The sequence below is a fragment of the Lepidochelys kempii genome, chromosome 21 (genome assembly GCF_965140285.1).
Source record: "Lepidochelys kempii isolate rLepKem1 chromosome 21, rLepKem1.hap1, whole genome shotgun sequence".
NCBI lineage: Eukaryota > Metazoa > Chordata > Testudines > Cheloniidae > Lepidochelys > Lepidochelys kempii.
The window spans coordinates 14342657-14366023 of record NC_136400.1 but is presented as its reverse complement, the minus strand read 5'-3'; the positions used below and the strand labels follow the sequence as shown (position 1 = coordinate 14366023).

The window sequence follows — 23367 nt, the reverse complement described above, 5'->3', positions numbered from 1 at the left end:
TAATTAGTTAGCATGTATTCTACGGGACCATTCAAGGTGAAGTTAATGAAAGTCACTTGTATGAAAATACACAGTAAAACATGCTTGGACAACATATGTAATACTGAGTAGTGATAGTCAAAAGTACAAGCTGGCAGAAAGGGGTTTACGATTAAAATAACTTTCAATACCTCTTTCCATATTAGGTGTACCTTGGTAATAAATGTTACTGTGAATACCTTAATGCTAATTATTTTAACTGGATATAGAAAAACATGGGTCTCATTAGGAAAAATCTTAATTTTCCATTTAGAAATAAGTGTTTTAAAAAAACTTACATTCTTATGTGAAATTCAAATCACATATAATACTTGGATCAAGTAACCTTTGAATATGTTATCACCACAGTATGAGTATCTACTGCAAGTCCATGTGACTTAAGTTCTCAAGTCACTTAGATGTTTTTGAAAATCTTACTGTAATCAAACAATATAAAGTTACGACAACTCTAAAGTATATTTAGTTTAGAAGCAAACAGCTAGTGATATTCTACAATAACAAATTAGTGTTCAAAGGGATAACTGTCTCCAATGGGGAAAACTGTCCTGTTATGTGTATCATAGAATATCAGGGTTGGAAGGGACCCCAGAAGGTCATCCAGTCCAACCCCCTGCTCGAAGCAGGACCAATTCCCAGTTAAATCATCCCAGCCAGGGCTTTGTCAAGCCTGACCTTAAAAACCTCTAAGGAGATTCTACCACCTCCCTAGGTAATGCATTCCAGTGTTTCACCACCCTCTTAGTGAAAAAGTTTTTCCTAATATCCAATCTAAACCTCCCCCACTGCAACTTGAGACCATTACTCCTCGTTCTGTCATCTGCTACCATTGAGAACAGTCTAGAGCCATCCTCTTTGGAACCCCCTTTCAGGTAGTTGAAAGCAGCTATCAAATCCCCCCTCATTCTTCTCTTCTGCAGGCTAAACAATCCCAGCTCCCTCAGCCTCTCCTCATAACTCATGTGTTCCAGTCCCCTAATCATTTTTGTTGCCCTTCGCTGGACTCTCTCCAATTTACCCACATCCTTCTTGAAGTGTGGGGCCCAAAACTGGACACAGTACTCCAGATGAGGCCTCACCAATGTCGAATAGAGGGGAACGATCACGTCCCTCGATCTGCTCGCTATGCCCCTACTTATACATCCCAAAATGCCATTGGCCTTCTTGGCAACAAGGGCACACTGCTGACTCATATCCAGCTTCTCGTCCACTGTCACCCCTAGGTCCTTTTCCGCAGAACTGCTGCCTAGCCATTCGGTCCCTAGTCTGTAGCTGTGCATTGGGTTCTTCCGTCCTAAGTGCAGGACCCTGCACTTATCCTTATTGAACCTCATCAGATTTCTTTTGGCCCAATCCTCCAATTGGTCTAGGTCCTTCTGTATCCTATCCCTCCCCTCCAGCGTATCTACCACTCCTCCCAGTTTAGTATCATCCGCAAATTTGCTGAGAGTGCAATCCACACCATCCTCCAGATCATTTATGAAGATATTGAACAAAACCGGCCCCAGGACCGACCCTTGGGGCACTCCACTTGATACCGGCTGCCAACTAGACATGGAGCCATTGATCACTACCCGTTGAGCCCGACAATCTAGCCAGCTTTCTTCCCACCTTATAGTGCATTCATCCAGCCCATACTTCCTTAACTTGCTGACAAGAATACTGTGGGAGACCGTGTCAAAAGCTTTGCTAAAGTCAAGAAACAATACATCCACTGCTTTCCCTTCATCCACAGAACCAGTAATCTCATCATAAAAGGCGATTAGATTAGTCAGGCATGACCTTCCCTTGGTGAATCCATGCTGGCTGTTCCTGATCACTTTCCTCTCATGCAAGTGCTTCAGGATTGATTCTTTGAGGACCTGCTCCATGATTTTTCCAGAGACTGAGGTGAGGCTGACTGGCCTGTAGTTCCCAGGATCCTCCTTCTTCCCTTTTTTAAAGATTGGCACTACATTAGCCTTTTTCCAGTCATCCGGGACTTCCCCGGTTCGCCACGAGTTTTCAAAGATAATGGCCAATGGCTCTGCAATCGCAGCCGCCAATTCCTTCAGCACTCTCGGATGCAACTCGTCTGGCCCCATGGACTTGTGCACGTCCAGCTTTTCTAAATAGTCCCTAACCACTTCTTTCTCCACAGAGGGCTGGCCATCTCTTCCCCATTTTGTGATGCCCAGCGCAGCAGTCTGGGAGCTGACCTTGTTAGTGAAAACAGAGGCAAAAAAAGCATTGAGTACATTAGCTTTTTCCACATCCTCTGTCATTAGGTTGCCTCCCTCATTCAGTAAGGGGCCCACACATTCCTTGGCTTTCTTCTTGTTGCCAACATACCTGAAGAAACCCTTCTTGTTACTCTTGACATCTCTGGCTAGCTGCAGCTCCAGGTGCGATTTGGCCCTCCTAATATCATTCCTACATGCCCGAGCAATATTTTTATACTCTTCCCTGGTCATATGTCCAACCTTCCACTTCTTGTAAGCTTCTTTTTTATGTTTAAGATCCGCTAGGATTTCACCATTAAGCCAAGCTGGTCGCCTGCCATATTTACTATTCTTTCGACTCATCGGGATGGTTTGTCCCTGTAACCTCAACAGGGATTCCTTGAAATACAGCCAGCTCTCCTGGACTCCTTTCCCCTTCAAGTTAGTCCCCCAGGGGATCCTGGCCATCCGTTCCCTGAGGGAGTCGAAGTCTGCTTTCCTGAAGTCCAGGGTCCGTATCCTGCTGCTTACCTTTCTTCCCTGCGTCAGGATCCTGAACTCAACCAACTCATGGTCACTGCCTCCCAGATTCCCATCCACTTTTGCTTCCCCCACTAATTCTACCCGGTTTGTGAGCAGCAGGTCAAGAAAAGCGCCCCCCCTAGTTGGCTCCTCTAGCACTTGTGCCAGGAAATTGTCCCCTACGCTTTCCAAAAACTTCCTGGATTGTCTATGCACCGCTGTATTGCTCTCCCAGCAGATATCAGGAAAATTAAAGTCACCCATGAGAATCAGGGCATGCGATCTAGTAGCTTCCGTGAGCTGCCGGAAGAAAGCCTCATCTACCTCATCCCCCTGGTCCGGTGGTCTATAGCAGACTCCCACCACTACATCACTCTTGTTGCACACACTTCTAAACTTAATCCAGAGACACTCAGGTTTTTCTGCAGTTTCGTACCGGAGCTCTGAGCAGTCATACTGCTCTCTTACATACAGTGCTACTCCCCCACCTTTTCTGCCCTGCCTGTCCTTCCTGAACAGTTTATAACCATCCATGACAGTACTCCAGTCATGTGAGTTATCCCACCAAGTCTCTGTTATTCCGATCACGTCATAGTTCCTTGACATCACCAGGACCTCCAGTTCTCCCTGCTAGTGTAGTGCATGGGTACAGATAAAAATTATGAAAATGCATATCTTAAAGAGAGGAACTTATTTAAAAAAACAAATTATAAGTTGACCTTGAAAATGCAGTCCACTGAATGCATCCGATGAAGTGAGCTGTAGCTCACGAAAGCTTATTGCTCAAATTTGTTAGTCTCTAAGGTGCCACAAGTCCTCCTTTTCTTTTTGTGAATACAGACTAACATGGCTGCTACTCTGAAACCATTGAAAACAGTGTAAATGTATAGGTTGGAATCCTAAGATTGTAGGAGAGAATTGCATGACAGCGAAGTAATATAAAGACATAAAACTATTGTAATATATGTGCACTAGGAATAGAATGAGGTTTCACCCAGTAAAGTGCAATGCCTCTCAAAGTATTGGATCCATGAGATTTGCTATAGTGTGTAAAATTGGGCTATACCTGTATGCCTACCTTTGCAAAGAATTCTGAGAACCACAGGAGTAGGGCAACTCTAGTACAAAATGTTGTTTGTTATTAGCATAACTGGTATTGCAACTGACCTGGGTGTAGTTTTGAGCTTGACATGGGGGTCATGATCCTACCACTATGAAGGTCATTGCAGGATTGGGGGTCTTATTTCATATGTACCAATATTCAAAGCAAAGGCTGTCCCGTGGATGCATGCACAGCTAACTTAAGGTTTGTTTACATGGTCCCAGAGTTTGGATTACAGGGGTGTGAACTACAGCTCATACTAGTGTGCTATGCTATAACTTTCCCGGGTAGACCCTGTGGACATGAACTAAAAGGTACCTAGTTCAGGTTAATTTAGCCCCGTTTGAAAGAAGACTTAATGTGAACTTGGTACCTTTTAGCTTGCAACAGCAGTGCCCACACGAGGGAGTTGGAGTGCAGCATACCAATGTGTTCTGCAGCTCACACCCCTGTAGTACAAACTCTCAAAAATGTATTCATGAGTATTTTCAGGTACTGCAAATCCAAATTATTTTGGTATGAGAATAAAGATCTGTTTAAGGTGTTTCAAATCTTTGTTAATCTTTTACTGACCTTCTTATTTATTTATTTATTTTTTCTCTTAGGCACCTCCATGGGCATATTTTGCTTGTGCATGTGGCCTTTTCATTTACCAGTCTTTGGACGCTATAGATGGAAAACAAGCAAGAAGAACCAATAGTAGTACTCCCCTGGGAGAACTTTTTGACCATGGTTGTGATTCACTGTCCACAGGTATTGTCACTTGTAACTGGAAGATAATGGTTAAATAAATTTATTTATATTTTGGAGATATTCCTAATAGTAAACTAGAATATAGAAAGAAAAACCTTTGTCAGGCATGCTGCTGAAGAGATGAGCAATTTGATGCTATTGTTATATTGCCAAATAAATCTTCTTTTGGTTGTGTGGTGTTTTTTTTTTTTTTTTTTTGTTCTTTTTAAGCAGAACCTAAATCTGACTAGTTTGGTGTTACACTGACACTAAGGGAATTTAGGCTCTGATTCAGCAAGATACTTAATCTGTAAAGCTCTAAACATATGAGTAGTTTTGTTGACGTCATGGGGTCTACACATGTGGCTTGCTAAATTTGAGCCTAATTTAGTAACTTTACCTAGCTTACATTTAAAGTACAAAGAATGCTTCTATAATTTATGCTTAATTAAAACAATTTTAAAGTCAAATTTTGAACCTAAACTATGTGACACTGGGAGTCCAAATTCAGCCCTGACTCTGTTGAAAGCAGAGGTAACTTTAACCCTGTTTGTTCAATGAATGATTCAGATTTTTGTTTGGGTACTTAGATCACAGTTTATGAGACTCTAATATTAAATTTTGATGGATCACTCACTTTGTAATTTTAGATTCATAGAATGCATAGTTTATTCCTGAGGGCGTTCTGTGCCAAAAAAGTTAAATTCTGTGCACAATATTTTAAAATAAATGTGGAGGCTCCAGCATGGCATTGGGGAGCACAGGCCACTGGCTACACAGAGGTGGGAGATCACTGTGCAGCTCCTTCCCAGGACACAGACTCGGCAGTGAGGCTGTACCCAACCCTGACGCAGCACCAAGACTGGGCCTGCCCCAGAAACACCCAAGGGCCCTGTCCCTCCATGCCAGGTGCAGCAGGTTGTGGACAGGCAGGCTCAGCAAGGCAGGATCCAAGTGTGGAGGGATCCAGGTGTTGGTTGAGAGGGTTCTGTGTGGGGCAGTCTGGGTGTGGGTGGGTCAGTGGGTGATCTGGGTGCAGGGGGGGATCTGGATGCACAGGGGCTTGTTTGGGGAGGGGGGGAAGGTTCTGGGTGCAATGATGATGGGACTCTGCAGGGGGGTCCAGGTCAAGATGGCTGTGGCTCAGTGGAGGAGGCCAGTGTGGGGGAATGGTGATCCAGGTGCAGCTAGTTGGGGTTCAGGGGGGCTGGGTATCCAGGTGCAGCTTGTTGGGGTGCACCAGGTGCATGGGGAGTGAGGCTCATTGGCATGGTTCTGAGTGTGGGGGGGAGTGAGGCTTGGTGGGAAGGTCTGGGTATGAGGGGGTCTGGATGCATGGGGGTTGGGCAGAAGGGGGAGCAGCTCCCTGTACAGGGATCCCTCCCCTTGCAGCTGAGGAGCAATGGGTGCAGGAAGTGTGTGTGGGAGTCTTCAGAGATTCCTGCAGCTGGGGGAGAAATCTGGGGTTGGGTCAGAAGAGGAAGTCCTGTCCTCTCCAGCCTAGCCGGGACTAGCAGCTGAGCCTGGTGCAGGGTAAGAGCCTCCAGCCGGGTCTTCCCCAGTGGGGCAGGAGGCTGAACAGTGATTTACCTCTCTGCGGCTGCCCTGGGCACCCAAAACGTACTGCTTGGGAAGGTTGCATGACCACTCTTGTGGCTTCCCTTTGTTTCCCCATAAGTCATTTTTCTGCAGGGAAACAAAGAAATCTGCAGGGGACATAAATTCTGCGCATGCATAGTGGCATAGAATTCCCCCAGGAGTAATAGTTGCCTTTTTTTGTGATTTGCACATAAGAAAACTTGGGAATTTCTTTTAATGAAAGACACAGTGAAAGAAAATGGCAAACTTGAACAAAAGTAAACAAAAACAAGGAAATACCAAATTAAGAGCCTGATCCCATAAATTACTGAGAATCTCTTTTTAAAAAGTGCTGTGCCCTCTCTCAGCTCCCATTGACTTCAGTAGGAAGGGTGCCTTTTGCAATGGGTATCCTCTGTAAACTCTCTCTTAGCCGCTGCTCTGAAAATCTGTTGTGATGAGATATTTCAAGATTAAGATTTTTGCAGAGGTATTGTAGTTCACAGTAATGTATAATCAACAGCATCTCAGCAGTCACCCTGTGACTTTGGGCAACCTCATTGAACAGCAGTAATAAAGCAATGAAATATTTGCATTTCTTGAACTGGTTTTGTTTGTGATTTATAATCTTTGTTAAGTCTTTACTATATAATGTAGCCATTTACTGTAATCTCACTGTGCCTCTTTCTCTGAGTCCTTTGCTAGAATTCTGTCTCCTGTATAGTTTTGTAAAGATTTCTTTGTACATGCTTGCTTGTTTTTTTTTGTCTGATTTCTTCTGCAGTCTTTGTGGTTTTGGGAACTTGTATTGCTGTGCAGCTGGGGACGAATCCTGACTGGATGTTCTTTTGTTGTTTTGCTGGGACATTCATGTTTTATTGTGCACACTGGCAGACATACGTCTCTGGAACCTTGCGCTTTGGAATGTAAGTAACTCAGTTGAAAGTAAAACTGTAAACAGTGAAGTCAGTTTTCTGTTCAATGTATGTCCTGTACTAAGATTCTTAGATTAGTAAAAGGTGGGTATGTATGTACAGATACATATACATACATTCTCACACTTTTGTTACCTGTGATGACTACTATATATTGGAGCCACTGCATACAAAAATAACACTAAATTTTTTAGCCTCTTGTTATCAGGAGAAGAAAAACTTTTGCCCTTTGAAATAATTGCTAATAGCTTCTGATGTGAATTAAACACACAAATGTCTATTCAGCTAGATGGCAAAGTGACTTCAGTTATGCAGTCATCACTATGTGTCTGGAAAAAATCAACCACAGCATTTGCACAACAGTTGATTTTTGCAAGATGTGCATGTTTATTCCCTGAGCATTGATCTTAAATAAGATTTACTTAACTCTTAATACAATGTGGTGAGTTTGTTTTTATGTGGAAAATTAATATAAATTGACATTTTTTCCTACAATCTGAAGCCCTGACCCTGCATTGGGGTCTGTATTAACAGATCCCAAGTGCTTGTGAGAAGTCTGACTCTGGGAGTGAAATTTTGGCCTTATTAAAATCAATTACAAAACTTCCATTGATTTAAGGGGGGGCTGGTGTAGCAGGATTTCATCTAGAAGACTAGGATATTAAGTTCTGATGCAAGATCAAGTCCCTAATCAATGGCTGTTGTGTAATCCTATTGGCACTAAAGTGTCCTCAAAATACAATATTTATATTACTGGTAATATCTACATATGTATGAAGTCCATCTGCTAAGTATATTTCAAATGATGTTAAGCAGCATATTGAAGGATGCCCTCTGTGCTGAAGAAGAATCATATTTTTTGAACATTTCTAGACACATGATATTCTATTAATTTGTGGTGTTTTCCAGCTTTAAGGTATGTGCAAGGTACAAACATTATTCATTAAATGGTCAGTCAACAGGTTTCTGGGTATTGTAAAATTTTATCAAACTAAAATCAAGTTCTGTACCTTTTGGCTGAAATAGCCCTTTAAGGAGAAATTTAATATTCATTGAGCTTACCTGATAAGTCTCATTTGGTTAGCTCCACTGATCAGATTTCTGATAGAACAATAGGAAATGCCAAAATAGCCAGTATTCAGTGATCCCATAAAAATCAAGGGTCAGACTCTAATCTCAATCATATAAATCCAGAGCAACTTTAGCAACCTCATTGGCGTCATTTGAGATTCATGTTGTAACTGATGAAAATTTGGTCCCAGTTCCTGGACTTCTCCACATAAGACTTTTGCCCATAATGTTAGGTCCTTGTTCTTTCAGAACATAGTAAGAGCTCTACCCTGGGACGGGCCAAGCACCTTCAGCTCCCATTGAAGTCCAGTGATCGTTGAGGACAATCGGCTCCCTGCAGAGACCGTCCCAAAGAGCCTGATTTTTATAGAGGCCTCAGTGTGTGCTTAAATGTTAAAGGTGCAAATGATATTTACATCTCAAACTATTTGATTTCCAGGTGCAGTCAGAGAAGTAGCCATGTAAACATTCTCATTTCCACATATTAATTTTTAAGATCCCTTTCACTGGGATCAATGCACCAAAACTTGTCTCTAATTTTACAGATGCCATGTTTCAAAATCTAATTCTACAGGAACCTCACTGTTAAAATGAAAAATTCAGTATTTTCTGATAAATCAATATTTATAATACATCTAAAAGGTCATACTAAATGTCATACTTGTAATATTGAGCACATAACATAGTTGTATCAGATCTGCATTTGTATAATGAACTCATTCTTTTAACCAGTCCCACGGTCATAAGGCTAATCGGCTTACAACAAACTCTCATTAATGTCTGCCACAAAAACCTGAGAATGAATATTAGGAAAGAAGACAATAAGCAGTGCTAAATCTTAATTTGTCTCTGAAGCTTTCTCTTTACCAATCTTTGCACTATAAGATTATTCTGCCTATTGCCTGAGACTTGCAGATATAGGTACCTATACATTCCAAATAGATGTTGGTAGCTCTCATTGGTTGCTTCCCCTTGGATGACTTGGCACTTCTGTTCTACAGTAACGAAGGCTATTTTTGTTGCGGCTTTGGTAGTAAAGAATTATTTTGTTACCTGACATGTTAACAGCCAGCAAAGTCAGTGGATATTTTGGATTTAATTGGAAATTAAAATTTGAATATGAGAAGTATAGCTGAAGCTTTGGAGTAAATTTGATGCTTTTATATGTCAAATTACAAAATTAGTCCCCAAAGGGAAATGGCAATATAACTGGACCTGTGTAGTGCATTCACTAGAAATCTGACTTGATATTTTTATTCAAATACAGAGCTCCTATTCAAGGGTTACATAAATTGAAAATGGGCTATTCAGCTGTAAATGAAAGGTAATGGTAAATGATTGTGCAATGAGTTGGGGAAGGTAGGTTACAAAATACCCCAGCGATCTCTTACATTATTAAGATGTTACAGTAGCTGTGAAAGAAGAAGTAAACAGAATGATGATGAAATAAAATGTGGAGATTTATAAACTGATGAAGATATAAACAGAGCTACAGAGGTTAGAAAGATGGACAGGAAATAAAAGGAGATTCTCTCAAACCTGTTAGATGCATTCTTCCAGATTGAAAGTAATCCCCCAGACAATACATAGGAAGGGCAGTGGAAAGCCGTGATGCTGTAAGAGACTTGAGTGCTAGTTGATAGCAAATAGCCTCTCAGTACCATGGTAGACTGAATACAGAGAAGTATCAAAGAACAAGGAGTTGATGAGCACTTTGAATATGGTTATGAGGAGACTACATCCACAATATTGCAGTCAGTCGTGGACTCCACAATACCAGAAATTATTTTCTCTGGAGTCTCGACCTTGACTGAGAAATTTGGCCCTTGACAAAAAATAGACTATCCCTGGCATAGATCTGACCTGCTGGGATCTTCTGAAAGTGTTCATCGCTGTAAGCCATGAGGTGGATTTAGTAAACGTATGTATCTTTCAAAAGCATTTGACAGCTTTCAGCATCAGAGCTTCTTGGCCATGGAAGAGTAACAGAAAAGAAGATAAGACATTGTACTGGATTAAAAAATTGGCATTAAGATCAGGAAGTGTGCCCTGTGCATAGAGGGAAATGCTACAAGTTGAAAATGTGATCTGAGTGGAGTACCCCTGGGACCAGTTTTGGGATTTGAGTTCATTAAACGGCAGCAGCCCCTATATTTATGTTGTCTAACCCTTTACATTATAAAAACTATTCTAACCACTTCTTGAAGAACCCTAATGACTCCATGGTTTACAGAAAGGAACTTGAAGTTTTTTGGCAGAGGATTGTCCTGAGGTCAGGAAGGAGCCTTTTGCTGTCACAAGGAATATGTCTTCTAGTTTTTCTGAGTTAGAAGTTGTCAACAACTGCTACTTCCCATCTGGCTTTTTCTCAGTAAAGCTTCCTGGAGGTTGGTCAGGATTCTATTAATATTGTGCCTGCATCTTTCTGTAGCATGCCACACACAGTTGAACCTCCTGACCGGGCACAGACAGAAAGGATGATCGTTGTTGACCTGCTGCTGCTTTCCATCTCTGTGATGCCTTTGGCAAGGTGTTTTTATCTCGGTACTAAGAGACCATGAGATAGTCACCACAAAAAGTGAGACTGATGTTAATTCTGTGCCTTTCACCACCTTTGTTATTGATGGAGGCCTCATGAGCTGAGTTGAACCTAAAATTCCAATGTGACAGACAGTTCCAGCTACACTGCCTCTCGGAAATAAAGTTCTAAATCTAAAAGTACTTGGCTATGTTGTCTGTAAAGTGTGTGTGTGTGTGCGCACACAAGTAGGAATACGTGGAAATTTGGGCAGAAATGCTTCATTTAAAAAGGAGTTGAAATATAGATTAAGTATCTGGGGAAGAAAGCAAAATCTTGGGATCTGATTCTCTGCAGCAACTAACGTCCGCTTAGAACAGACTTTGCCCCAACCCTGGTATACACTGATGTTTTTGAAGAACTGTCTGAGATCAGCAAATTCAGGTGCACAGTAGATTTGTTTGAATCCAGCCTGGATGTGAGGGCTGGTTTATGGAATCTCGAGGAAAAACAGGGCACGCTCTCATTGTGAAGTTGCACCTGCTTTATGCTTTTTTTCCCTTATGGTGCATCAGCCTCCTACAATACCAAGGATATCTTCAGCTTGTACAAGACCTAGGATTGTGGAATATACTAAACTGAGCAACGGTGTCCTGGAAAGTAGTGTCTAATTGAAGTTTTTCTTCAGTTTATACCTGCTGGCAAGGAACTGAGGAAAGCAAAGTAAGCCCTACAAACCTCAGACTGGTACAGAGACCTGTAAGAACAAAGTTCTTTTGAATGGAACTGTTTTGTGCCCATACCTTTAATTCTTCTGTGCTCCTCGTGTATGGCTGCTGGCCAACCATAATTTGTTAGCACAAGTTGCAATGAGAAGATACCCCAAAATGCTTAATTTTCTCCCAAAGAAAATGATCAAACACAATTAAAGTTGTATTAAAATATAGTCCATATTAGCTCACAGTTGTGGGTTTTTATCTAACCTAGCCATTCTAATTAAAAACCTGCATTTAGACAGCATATCTGTGCACCAGCATAATCACTGGGACCAACAATATTCTTAGCATTGCATGTTGTCTTTTGAGGACCCCATTAGAATATTGTCATTTATAAAATTGCTGAGCAGTGAAGAGAGATTACAAGTAAGTAAATATTAGCTTTTCTTAGTGTTTTCTCCACCTTCCTCTTAACTGTTAGAAGGGGGGGAAAAAGAAATGTTAGGTTTGACCCATTTAAAATAGGGGGGAGGGATAGCTAGGTGGTTTGAGCATTGGCCTGCTAAACCCAGGGTTGTGAGTTCAATCCTTGAGGGGGCCATTTGGGATCAGGGGCAAAAATTGGGAATTGGTCCTGCTTTGAGCAGGCGGTTGGACTAGATGACCTCCTGAGAGGTCCCTTCCAAGCCTGATATTCTATGAAAATGCAGGTTACAGATATTTTATTACAATTGTTTTTGAAAAATAAAAAGGCAATATAAGTCTCTCAAACTATATCCTAAACCATTTTTGTAAAATACATATTTTTCCCCATTTATTTTCATTTTTGAATGTTTCATAGACTACTACAGCACTTACTGGCAGGATGAGTATATAAGTAAAACAAAAGTTCCCTAAAGGATCTTTCTAGCTGGAGATACTTTATTTTGGGGGCTAACTTGTCTTTTACTGTTTGAAGTTTAGACCTTAAAATAACGGGAAATTAAAGCTTGCTACAGTATGTATGAATTAAAACAAACAAAGAAAACCCAAAACAACCTTTACTGTGGCATAATGACAGAGTTACACAAAATAAAGATAAATAATGAGGTCCAAAACATTTTTGTTTTTTCAAGAACAGTCCTACTTAATGTTTTCAAAATGCATTTTGGTTTAAAAAAAAAATATTACATTTGCAACTTTTGGGGCCCTCTTTTCTTTCTATAATGTTTTGACAACTTTTCTACCCAATTATTCTACAAGAAGTTTTCACAAGATAACTCTAATTATAAAGGAAGATTTCACAACCTTAGGTACACATATATGAAATTACAGTGCAAAATTTGTAAACAGCCCTAATTGACATGGATTTCCTTTTGCTGCACATATCTTCCAAAATATAGTACAAAAGAAGAAGGGGAAATACTGGCTGTAAATTTTTAAACTAGAAAGATGCATTTCCTATAACTGAATTACAGTTAGCACTATTTTCAGTTAATTATTAGGGCTGTTGATTAATCAGTTATATCAAATTAAACACACTGTTAAACAATAGAATACCAACTGAAATTAAATATCTTGCATGTTTTTCTACATTTTCATATATATTCTGTGTAATTGAAAATTAGTGTATATTTTTGAACATTTTTACGGTGCAAAGATTTAAACAAAAAATATTTTTCAGTTCACCTCATACATGTACTGTAGTGCAATCTTTGTTGTGAAAGTGCAACTTACAAATGTAGACTTTGTTTTGTTTTTGAGTGCAGTTATGTAACACAATGTAAAACTTCAGAGCCTACAAGTCCACTCAGTCCTCCTCCTTGTTCAGCCAATTGCTAAGACAAACAAGTTTGTTTACGTTTACAGGAGATAGTGCTGCCCTCTTCTTATTTACAGTGTCACCAGAAAGTGAGAACAGGCATTTGCATGGCATTTACGTGCCAGCTATGCTAAATATTCATATGCCTCTTCACGCTTCAGCCACCATTCCAGAGAACAAGCTTCCATGTTGATGACGCTTGTGTGCTTTTTTTTTTTTTTTAAAGCGTTTATTAAATTTTGTGTCTGAACTTCTTGGGGGAGAATTGTATGTCTCTGACAATGTTTTACCTGGATACTGCCATATCTTTCATGTGATAGCAAGCTCGGATGATGACCTAGCACATGTTGCTCATTTTAAGTGAGCTGTAGTTCACGAAAGCTTATGCTCAAATAAATTGGTTAGTCTCTAAGGTGCCACAAGTACTCCTTTTCTTTTTGCGAATACAGACTAACACGGCTGTTACTCTGAAACCTGTCATTTTAAGAACACTTCCACTGCAGATTTCACAAAATGCAAAGAAAGTACCAATGTGAGATTTCTAAAGATGGCTACAGCACTCGGCCCAAGGTTTAAGAATCTGAAGTGGCTTTCAAAATCGGAGGGGGACAAGGTGTGGCGCATGCTTTCAGAAGTCTTAAAAGAGCAACACTCCCATGCACAAACTACAGAACCCAAACTACCAAAAAAGAAAATAAATCTTCTATTGGTGGCATCTGACTCAAATAATGAAAATGAACTTGTCAGTCCACACTGCTTTTGGATAGTTATCGAGCAGAACCAGCCATTAGTATGGACGCATGCCACCTGGAATGGTGGTTGAAGCATGAATGGACATATAAATCATTAGTGCATCTGGCACATAAATATCTTGTGACGCCGACTACAACAGTGCCACGAGAACGCCTGTTCTCACTTTCGGGTGCCGTACACAAGAAGCAGGCAGCATTATCTCCTGCAAATGTAAACAAACTTGTTTGAGCGATTGGTTGAACAAGAAGTAGGACTGAGTGGTCTTGCAGGCTCTAAAATTTCACATTGTTTTATTTTTAATGTAGGTTTTGTTTTGTTTTTTAACATAAGTCTATATCTGAGTTCAATTTTCATGGTGGAGGTTGCACTACAGTACTTGTATTAGGTTAATTGAAAAATACTGTTGGTTTTTTTACAAAACAAATACTTGTAATCAAAAATAAATATAAAGTAAGCACTGTACACTTTATATTCTGTGTTTTGAAATCAATATATTTGAAAATGTAGAAAATATTTAAATAAATGGTATTCAATTAACAGCGCAATTAATCGCAATTAATTTTTTTAATTATCTTTAGTTCTTTACAGTACTGCTGTATTCATTCCATTCACACATCTCCTTACATTCATTTATATGAAAATGTTAGATTAGAATGACATGAAATGACACTTTAAATTCAACAGTCACAGTCCTTGCGCATTAGACTTAATAGCCTTTTCTTTTTGCCTTTCAGTGATGATGGGTTCTTGTGTATTTTTCTTTTTAGTGCGGAGATTCAAGTAGCAAAGCAGTCTCTTGTCATTTATGCCCAAATCCACAGCTCAGTGCCCAACTCAGTAATCTAGTGTGTGCTCTTGCAGATGTGTGAGAAAGGGATTTCAGAACAATTTCCACTGTAACTGTCTGTTTTCTGGTGCTTATAGCTTTCAAAACATTTACACTTGCTTGGTTCTCTTGGAATGTGAATCTTTTAAAAGTTTGAGCTAAATCACCTCAGTTATGAAGTGTAAATAAAATTACTGTTTCTCTGCTGTGGGAATGGGAAAAATGAACCATACTTTTGACCACAACTACAGCAAAAAGGGCCAGATTTTGAAACTTGGTGGGGACATAATCTTCGTGGAGGAGCAGCGTCTTTTCTTGACTTGAAATAAAATTGGTTTTGTTTTAGCAAAAATAGGATCATTAAAAAAACTGCATATTAAACATATACAGTGAAAACTTTGTACAGGCATATACTGTACATGCATGTAGGGCTAGTCAGCTATACTGGTATTGGTTCAAGATGCTTCCAGCCCTCTCTAGGAAAACCACCAGATCTTAGCTTCAAATGCTATCTCTTTATTTTAAAAACTAAACACAAAGTATAAGAAATTAGGCCCTGGTACTGCAACTGCATAGGTACGTGCTTAACTTTAATTAGGCAAGTGGTCCAGTGGAATCCCTCTAAAGTTACAGTTAAACGGTATTTGAATAAAAATGTGACTCTATGCAACCTTACCATCTCAAAGAGTCAGTTCCAAGAGTAACATGTAATTTTCTCTTCCTATTTTCCTTAACTGTGGCAATATATTTACTGTTTCTCATTATACATACATCATAAAATAGCAGTTTTCACACTGAAACCTAGTGTACCACCTCTAAAATTGAAAAGCATCTAGTGCACCGTATTCATAAGTTCAATCAATACAGTTACAGTAGATTCTTATTCTGATACTATACTTAATTTAAATTTTAAACTTGTATGCTATCTGATTGCAGCTTACATACTACCGTTACATGCATCTCAATTTGTGAACTGCTGATGTAAAATATTGTGGGTCTGTTACTACTGGACCTTTTCATTTTTGAAGTTTTTGGCTTTGTGATTCTATTTTTAATTGTTCAGCCTTACCTAAAAATATCTTTTTAGTTTTATTACAGGTACTGTATTCTCTAAGTGCGCCTCTGTGGGGAACATGTTCAGCTCCTCTTGCTATCTCTCTGCTTCACTAGACCACAGTTTTACTCTTCCCACTCTTTCTGACAGAAATAAAACTTATATTTAATAAAGATCACCACACTGGTAACAGTTTTGTTACCAGTGGACAGGTGTCCATCTCATATTTGGCACACTTGTTGGCAATCTCTGGCAAGAAGCAAAGGACTTGAATGAGTATGGAGGCAGACCTCCCTGCTCACTGGAGGCAGCTAGCTGACAATGTAGCCATGCTGGCCAGGCTGCTGTGAGGAAGCTTGCACTACCATTGCCCACATATTTGTTCAGTGGAAAACTTACAGTGCTATTGCATGTGTCTGTTTAATAAAAGTTCAGCATTGTCTGAATTAAGAGCATGGGGTTGGATACAAGTGGTCCTGATTTCTAATTCTGATTGTGTCCCTAACCTTCTGTGTGACTTTGAGCAAGCCATGTTACCCTTGTTTCTTAAGGCTTGTCTACACAGACTTTTAGTTTGCAGCAAGAGGGGTGTAAGTCTACCCCCACACTAGTCTGCCACGCACTCACTGTCCATGTGGACTCTGGTCATGCACATTAACACTTTATTAATGTGCTATGGTCTAGTCCTCTTTGAAATGGGACTAGATCAAAGTGCATTAATGGACTGTTAATGTGCCTCAGCAGTGTCCACGTGGACACATTAGTGCGGGTAGATTCGCAGCCCAGCATGCTGAAAACTAAATGTTTGTATAGATAAGTCTTGGGTGTTCCCTTCCATAAAGTGGAGATTATAGTATTTGCCCATCTGATTCAGAGGGGAGTCAAGGACTAATTAGGTAAAGCCCATACAATACTTTGAACATGTAAAGTATCTATATAAGTGCTAAGTAGTGTTCAAGTCTTTGCGGCTTCCAAGCCATCATCTTTCACGGTTATTAAAGCTAAACTCCCACCCCTAAACCTCCAAAAATCTTAGCTATAACTATTGTAATGTTTTAAAGGGGAAACCTTTCTAGATTAAAAGTACATATTTGATACTCTTTAGCAGTTATTGAAAATCTGTTCTAATGGGGCTACTTCGATGAAGCTCTCAGTATTTTGAAATGTTTCTTTCCCTCACACATAGATTTGATGTTACAGAGTCCCTGCTTTGTATTCTAGTACTCCAGCTTTTCACAGGAATGGTGGGGCCCTGGTTCTGGAACTATACGGTAACCGCTAGAATAAATGCTACCCAATGAACAAATGGCATAGATCCTGTAGAGCTAACACCTTTGTCATGCACAGAGTAACTTGGAAAATGAGAAGTGTCTTTCTAATGATATTTCACAGACAGCTGCTTTATTAAAAGACAAAATACCTGTAGTGTATGAAGGGGCAGTAAAAAATCCACTCTGATTGGAAATGAGGTTTTGAGAGTGTTTCACTGTTTACTTAAAACCGTAGATAACTTTCTTTTTAAACAAAGTCCCTCCCTCCCCCTCCCCCCCCCCATTGGTTATTTTAAAACTTCCAGTGCTGGCTTCACCTTTGCATATAAAGATAGCCATAATGGTGAAAGCACCTCTTTACACAAGGGGCTGGATTAATTTGGTTGGAACTGCCTGTTGAAAGTTCTTGTTGTTAAATGCCTTCCCACCAGAAAATAGAATTGTTTGGGTGGTTAATAGAATCACATGCCAGATAAGGTTATATCTTGGCCATCTAGGACAAACCCTTGCTTCAAGCTCAGGAAAGGTCATGCATCACTTTTTTCCTTCAAGAAGTTTAGTGACTATACCAGAACTTCATCATTAGCAGTTTCACTGTTTAATTCACCTTTTTTTCAAAATGCTTTTCTTAATACTTAATCTAAATGTGTCCTTTTTCATCTTTAGCTTGTTATCCCTTAGGATCCAGACAAACACTTCCTTCCCCTCTTCTGTACGTGTGCCCTTCCAATCTGTATAGAGTTAATTTCCTCTTTAATTTTATGAAAACTAAACAAATTGAGTTCCCTCATCTCTCAAGATCTTGCATCAGTTTTTTTCCCCCTTTCTTTGAACCCTCCCTCTTTGTTAGTTTTGCTCTTGAAGGACATTACATCAGAGCTTTGCACTATTTTGAGGGGTTTTCCAATCTAAAATGAAGGGCTGATTAGGGATGTGACCAATCTAGTATTTCATTGACTTGGAAACTGTTTGCTTTAGTATTTACAAAATCCAAGTATGAGTAGTAGTGAGAGGAAGGCTGTCTACCTGGCAGGAAGGAGTGATTAGGGCACTAACTAGAAGATGGGACAAGTGAGTAGAGGTAAGCAGTGTCTGAATCAGGGGGACAGCTCTGCCAGCAGACAAGATTCTTTGCATTGGGAAGAGGTGACGAGAGAGCCAATGGTAATGGGAAAGCCAGTGTTTGGCAGGAGAGCAGGTGGTAGTCACTTCCCCCAGCAAGGATGCCTGTGAGATGGGGGAGTTGTGCCAATGGGAGAGTCACAGACATTGTACCCTGGGAAATATGGGAAATCCTCCTCCTCTTTCTTCCTTTCAAGAATGCACTGCACTCTACAGCTAAAATGGCTATCAGCACAAAGCTATTGCCATTTCAGTCTTCACATTTTATGTGACTTTTCAATTGTCATGTTTGCTGCAACTGAGATTCCAGATAAGCTCTCAGGTAACAGAGTGACAAGTATGGTGTGCAAACCAAGATGAATACATAGATGCCTGTGGTTGAACATGAACTGACTACAAATATTTTCAGTGCTACATGAAACAATGACAGGTTTCAGAGTAGCAGCCGTGTTAGTCTGTATTCGCAAAAAGAAAAGGCGTACTTGTGGCATCTTAGAGACTAACAAATTTATTTGAGCATAAGCTTTCGTGAGCTACAGCTCACTTCATCGGATGCATTCAGTGGAAAATACAGTGGGGAGATTTATATACACAGAGAACATGAAACAATGGGTGTGACCACACACACTGTAACCAGAGTGATCACTTAAGTTGAGCTATTACCGGAGGGGGGTGAGGACCTTTTGTAGTCATAAACAAGGTGGGCCATTTCCAGCAGTTGACAAGAACGTCTGAGGAACGGTGAGGGGTGGGGATAAACATGGGGAAATAGTTTTACTTTGTGTAATGACCCATCCACTCCCAGTCTCTATTCAAGCCTAAGTTAATTGTATCCAGTTTGCAAATTAATTCCAATTCAGCAGTCTCTCGTTGGAGTCTGAAGTTTTTTTGTTGAAGTATTGCAACTTTTAGGTCTGTAATCGAGTGACCAGAGAGATTGAAGTGTTCTCCAACTGGTTTTTGAATGTTATAACTCTTGACATCTGATTTGTGTCCACTTATTCTTTTACGTAGAGACTGTCCAGTTTGACCAATGTACATGGCAGAGGGGCATTGCTGGCGCATGATGGCATATAACACATCGGTAGATGTGCAGATGAACGAGCCTCTGATATTGTGGCAGATGTGATTAGGCCCTATGATGGTGTCCCCTGAATAGATATGTGATTGTTGAAAAAAAACTGCAAAGAGGGAGTTCCTGAGTGTGTCCCGAAAAGAAAAAGAGAGAAAGTAGGAAGGCAGCGACCCCATTGGGTCTCTGGCCTATTTAGTGAGGGGAAATGGGAATCGCTAACTATTAAAGCAATGTTTAAAAAGGGACAAGAGCATAACATTTGTGCTATGGGTCTGTGCAAATGCTGGGAGAATGGGTAATAGGCTGGAAAAGCAAGAGTTTCGCATCCATGAAAAGAATTTCGATTTACTTTGCATCACATAACAGGAGAGTGCGCTCAAACAGCAATAGCCCATGAGTGCGTGTTAAAACAAATGTTAGAAAAACAGGGTGTGGTGGAGGAGGGAGTATTTTTCAGACTGACTGACAAGGGAAGAGGAGCTACTTAATGAAGCAGGTGTCAGGTATATCATTACTGACAGAAAGTGTGATAATGGGAAATTTTTCAACTGCTGCATTATTTGTTAGATAAGACACTTTTATAAAGGCAGGGTCTTAGACTTTATGAGATAATTATTTAATTCTAAAAAGTGGAAGAAGTAGCAAGGAAATTTGCAATCCCAGAAATTTGGGAGCTGGAAACAAAAAAGCTGAAGCTAGACAAATTCAGACTAGAAATAAGGCTCACATTTTTCACAGTGAAGGTAATTAACCATTAGAATAACTTACCTGGGGATGTGGTTCTCCATCACTTGAAGTCTTTAAACAAGAGTGGATATCTTTCTAAAAGATCTGCTGTAACTCAAACAGAAGTGATGGGCTTGGTGGAGAGATTACTGGGTGAGTTTCCTTAACTGGTGGTATACAGGATGTCCAACTACATGATGATCATGGTCTTCTGGCCTTAAAATCTATGAATCTTTGATGAAAGGTATCATTTTTATGGAGCAAAATGGCAAATTTCAGTGAGCAACTTTAAATTTCTTATTAAAATACATATTTAAATGGCCAGTATTGACCAAACAATGTTTTGTAGGTGCTGTAATCATTCATTTTAGTAGAAGCTTGAAGAGAGAGAGAGAGAGAGCATTTCCACTACCTTTTCGGCTTGTGAGAACATAAGAACGGCCACACTGGGTCAGACCAATGGTCTGTCTAGCCCGGTATCCTGTCTTCCAACAGTGGCCAGTGCCAGGTGCTTCAGAGGGAATGAACAGAGCAGGCAATCCTTGTGTGATCTATTCCCTGTTGTCCACTCCCAGGTTCTGGCAAACAGAGGCTAAGGACACTTCAGAGTGTGGTTTTTGCATCCCTGCTCATCCTGGCTAATAGCTATAGAGGACTTTGCCTTGAAACATTCCAGGAATACAAGGATAACTTTTGTCTCAACTTAAAAACACAACAGATTTCATTAAAACAACTTAAACATTCTAGAACTTCTATCCTAAGAGGTTGTTTTTTGTTTTTCGGTCCACTTAAATTTATTGTGCTGTAGCATGCTACATAAATGGAAACTGGTATTATACTTCTGTGTTTATCATTTAGTTTTGTGGCACAACATCTTTCTACAATAGGGGACTTTTTTCAAAAATTCCCACTCTGGTTCAGCTCCAGTTGTGTTAACGTTGGGACCTATTATTGTAGCTGGGCTACTGGTTGCCTATGGCATTTTCAGCAACATGTCAATTAGACCTGCTCTGAGCATGGTTAGGTGTTACGACTTTTAAATACCTTCTTGTTGACAGTATATGAACAATTGAAAAAAATTACTCAGGAAATGGTAGTACAGCAAGCAAAGGAAGGAAAAGTTTAATCAAGATATTAGTGCATCCTGGTAAAGGCATTATAGTTACACTTGAAGAGAAGGCATTTTCTGTAAAAGCCCCCGTTCTCATTACTTAAAGCATGATTCAAGGCTGAAAATTCTCACACTTGTCTCTTGGAAGGTGAATTGTCTTCAGTTCAAAGGTGAACTGAGGAAATGATTTGTTTTGGAGGTCCTAAATCCTGAAAGGATTTGAAAGACGTCCTTAGCTTTATGCAAAGTTCTGTGGACTTCTAACCTCCATGTAAACTCTGGAGAAGTTTAGAAACCGCAATATGAACTTGGACTGGGTCAAAGACGCCTTTCCAGCCTTCCATCCCAAACATACACACAATGTCCTCAGCATCATTTCTGAAACACACAATCCCATCACACACACATGACTGAATGGACTCATGTCATGGAGAGTTTCTAAGCTATACAGGGACTCCATATGCTATAAGCAAAACCAGCTGCGTTCAAGTAAGTTAAGGAGTGCACTGGCCTAGGAGTGAAGAGTTCAGAGTCCAGCTTTGAATCAGCTGGGCTGAAAGGTATGAAATGTGCAAGTGTAGTTTTGAGGTAATTTTGGGGCAAATCTAGCAATCAGGAATCCAAAGAAGGCTAATGAAGACAAGTATAATCTAATTTAATGGAATATATACTTCCATATGACAAGGGGGACTATTGTTTTATTCTTGATTAAATTAAAAAAAAAAACCACCCAAGCAACTTTCTAGAGAGAAAAACTTAGTTAAATGTACAGGTAAGAATCAATAACTGGGAGGGAAAATACTTCAAAGAGCATTGACATTTTTAACAAACAATGGCATGCTAGGCAATTAGTCAAGTTTAAAATAACTCTGCATTTCTATAATTTTCAACTTTTTTTAAGAACGTTCAAACCACCTCATTTGCACAGGCTGCTCTTCTCCCTGTTCACTTGATCATTTTACCCCTTGTTAGTTTGGCCACAAGCCCCTGAGGCTGGAGATATCTTAACCCCCCTGTACTTCGGCAGTTTGCTTATAGACTTGAAGTCTGCAGCTGCAATGTTTCCCTATTGTTTATGTGGCAGGCGTACATAGGGGAACCCAAATGCATACAGGGCTTTAGGTGGTTGAAGCTGTAGGGAATTTGACTTCTGTAGATAATAAAATGTTTAAATGGTCAGAGATGACCTGCAACTTGATAGTGGGGGGCACAATTTGAAGCTTCTGATGGTATGCAGCAGGGGTCAGGGCAGGGCATATCAATCCTGGCAGAAACCGAGGGGGGGGGGAAGCATGTGACCCTACGTCCCCGTCCCCCCACGTCTCCTCTGTAAATGGTAGTTAAATTTCAAGCAGCTGTCATGAGGGAAGATGGTATGAACATTTGGTGATATATGAAGAGTGAGAAGAGAGAGATGGTTTTGTAAGAGAAGAGTGAATTGTTGTGTTGTCTATGCTCCTGCACATGGCTTTGGTAAATACAATACAGTACACTGTCATGCAGGTACTGGCTCACTGCCAGTGTTGGGTTGCCTATTGTATAGGCATATGGTAGTTTAGTGAGTTTAGGCAGAGGATGAGCAATGAAAAAAATTTTTATCGTAACAGAATTTCCTTGCTTTCTAGTGTTTGTTCATTTAACTGAAATACTCTTTTTAAAATATTTTCCTTACTAGCAATTTTCAGTTTAATAATGTATTTTTTCTCTGGGAATTTAGTATTACTTCTAGTGTGTTTTATTTATTTCTGAGACTCAGTGTGTTTAATATAGGGATACACAAATAAGTTAAAACTCTTTTTAAAAAAATGCTATTAACCTTTGTCATAGATCTGACACTTTATAAACTCTTCCTACAGAATCACACTGGACCACTTAAGTAACACCACCTAGAGTAATACAAAATACAGTTAGCGAGCCTTCCATTTGGATTTCCTGACTTTGTGGGTGGAAGATATTGTATGAGCACAGTTTTTGTATTCAGTTGGGAAAAAGTTCTTATCTGTAAACAAATATTGATGAACAGATTAGACAATAGAAATGTTGCAGCAGGGAGAGTTCGTGTATTTTGCAAGTAGTGAAACTGGAAGACCCAAATGTTTGTGGTTTTGGAGCTACTACAATTCTTAAATAGGTTTAAGAATAGCTATTGATGAACATTCTTTAGTTAGTTCTGCACCTTTATTTACTGGAAGGGTGAAGTAGGGGAGGTGACTTATA

General features: G+C 39.9%; 1 protein-coding gene across 8 annotated transcripts in view; it reads left to right on the top strand.

Annotated features, from left to right (window-relative positions):
* The window catches only part of CEPT1 (choline/ethanolamine phosphotransferase 1), a 78875-nt gene that overhangs the window by 35215 nt on the left and 20293 nt on the right, over positions 1 to 23367 (top strand). For 7 of the 8 annotated variants that reach the window (XM_073319812.2, XM_073319813.2, XM_073319809.2 and 4 more), the window contains 2 exons: positions 4467 to 4614; positions 6956 to 7097. In XM_073319812.2, coding sequence (XP_073175913.1) covers positions 4467 to 4614; positions 6956 to 7097 — 290 coding nt within the window. Of the gene's footprint in view, positions 1 to 4466; positions 4615 to 6955; positions 7098 to 17031; positions 17117 to 23367 lie in introns of all 8 variants that reach the window. The other variant, XM_073319819.2, reaches the window with a different exon arrangement.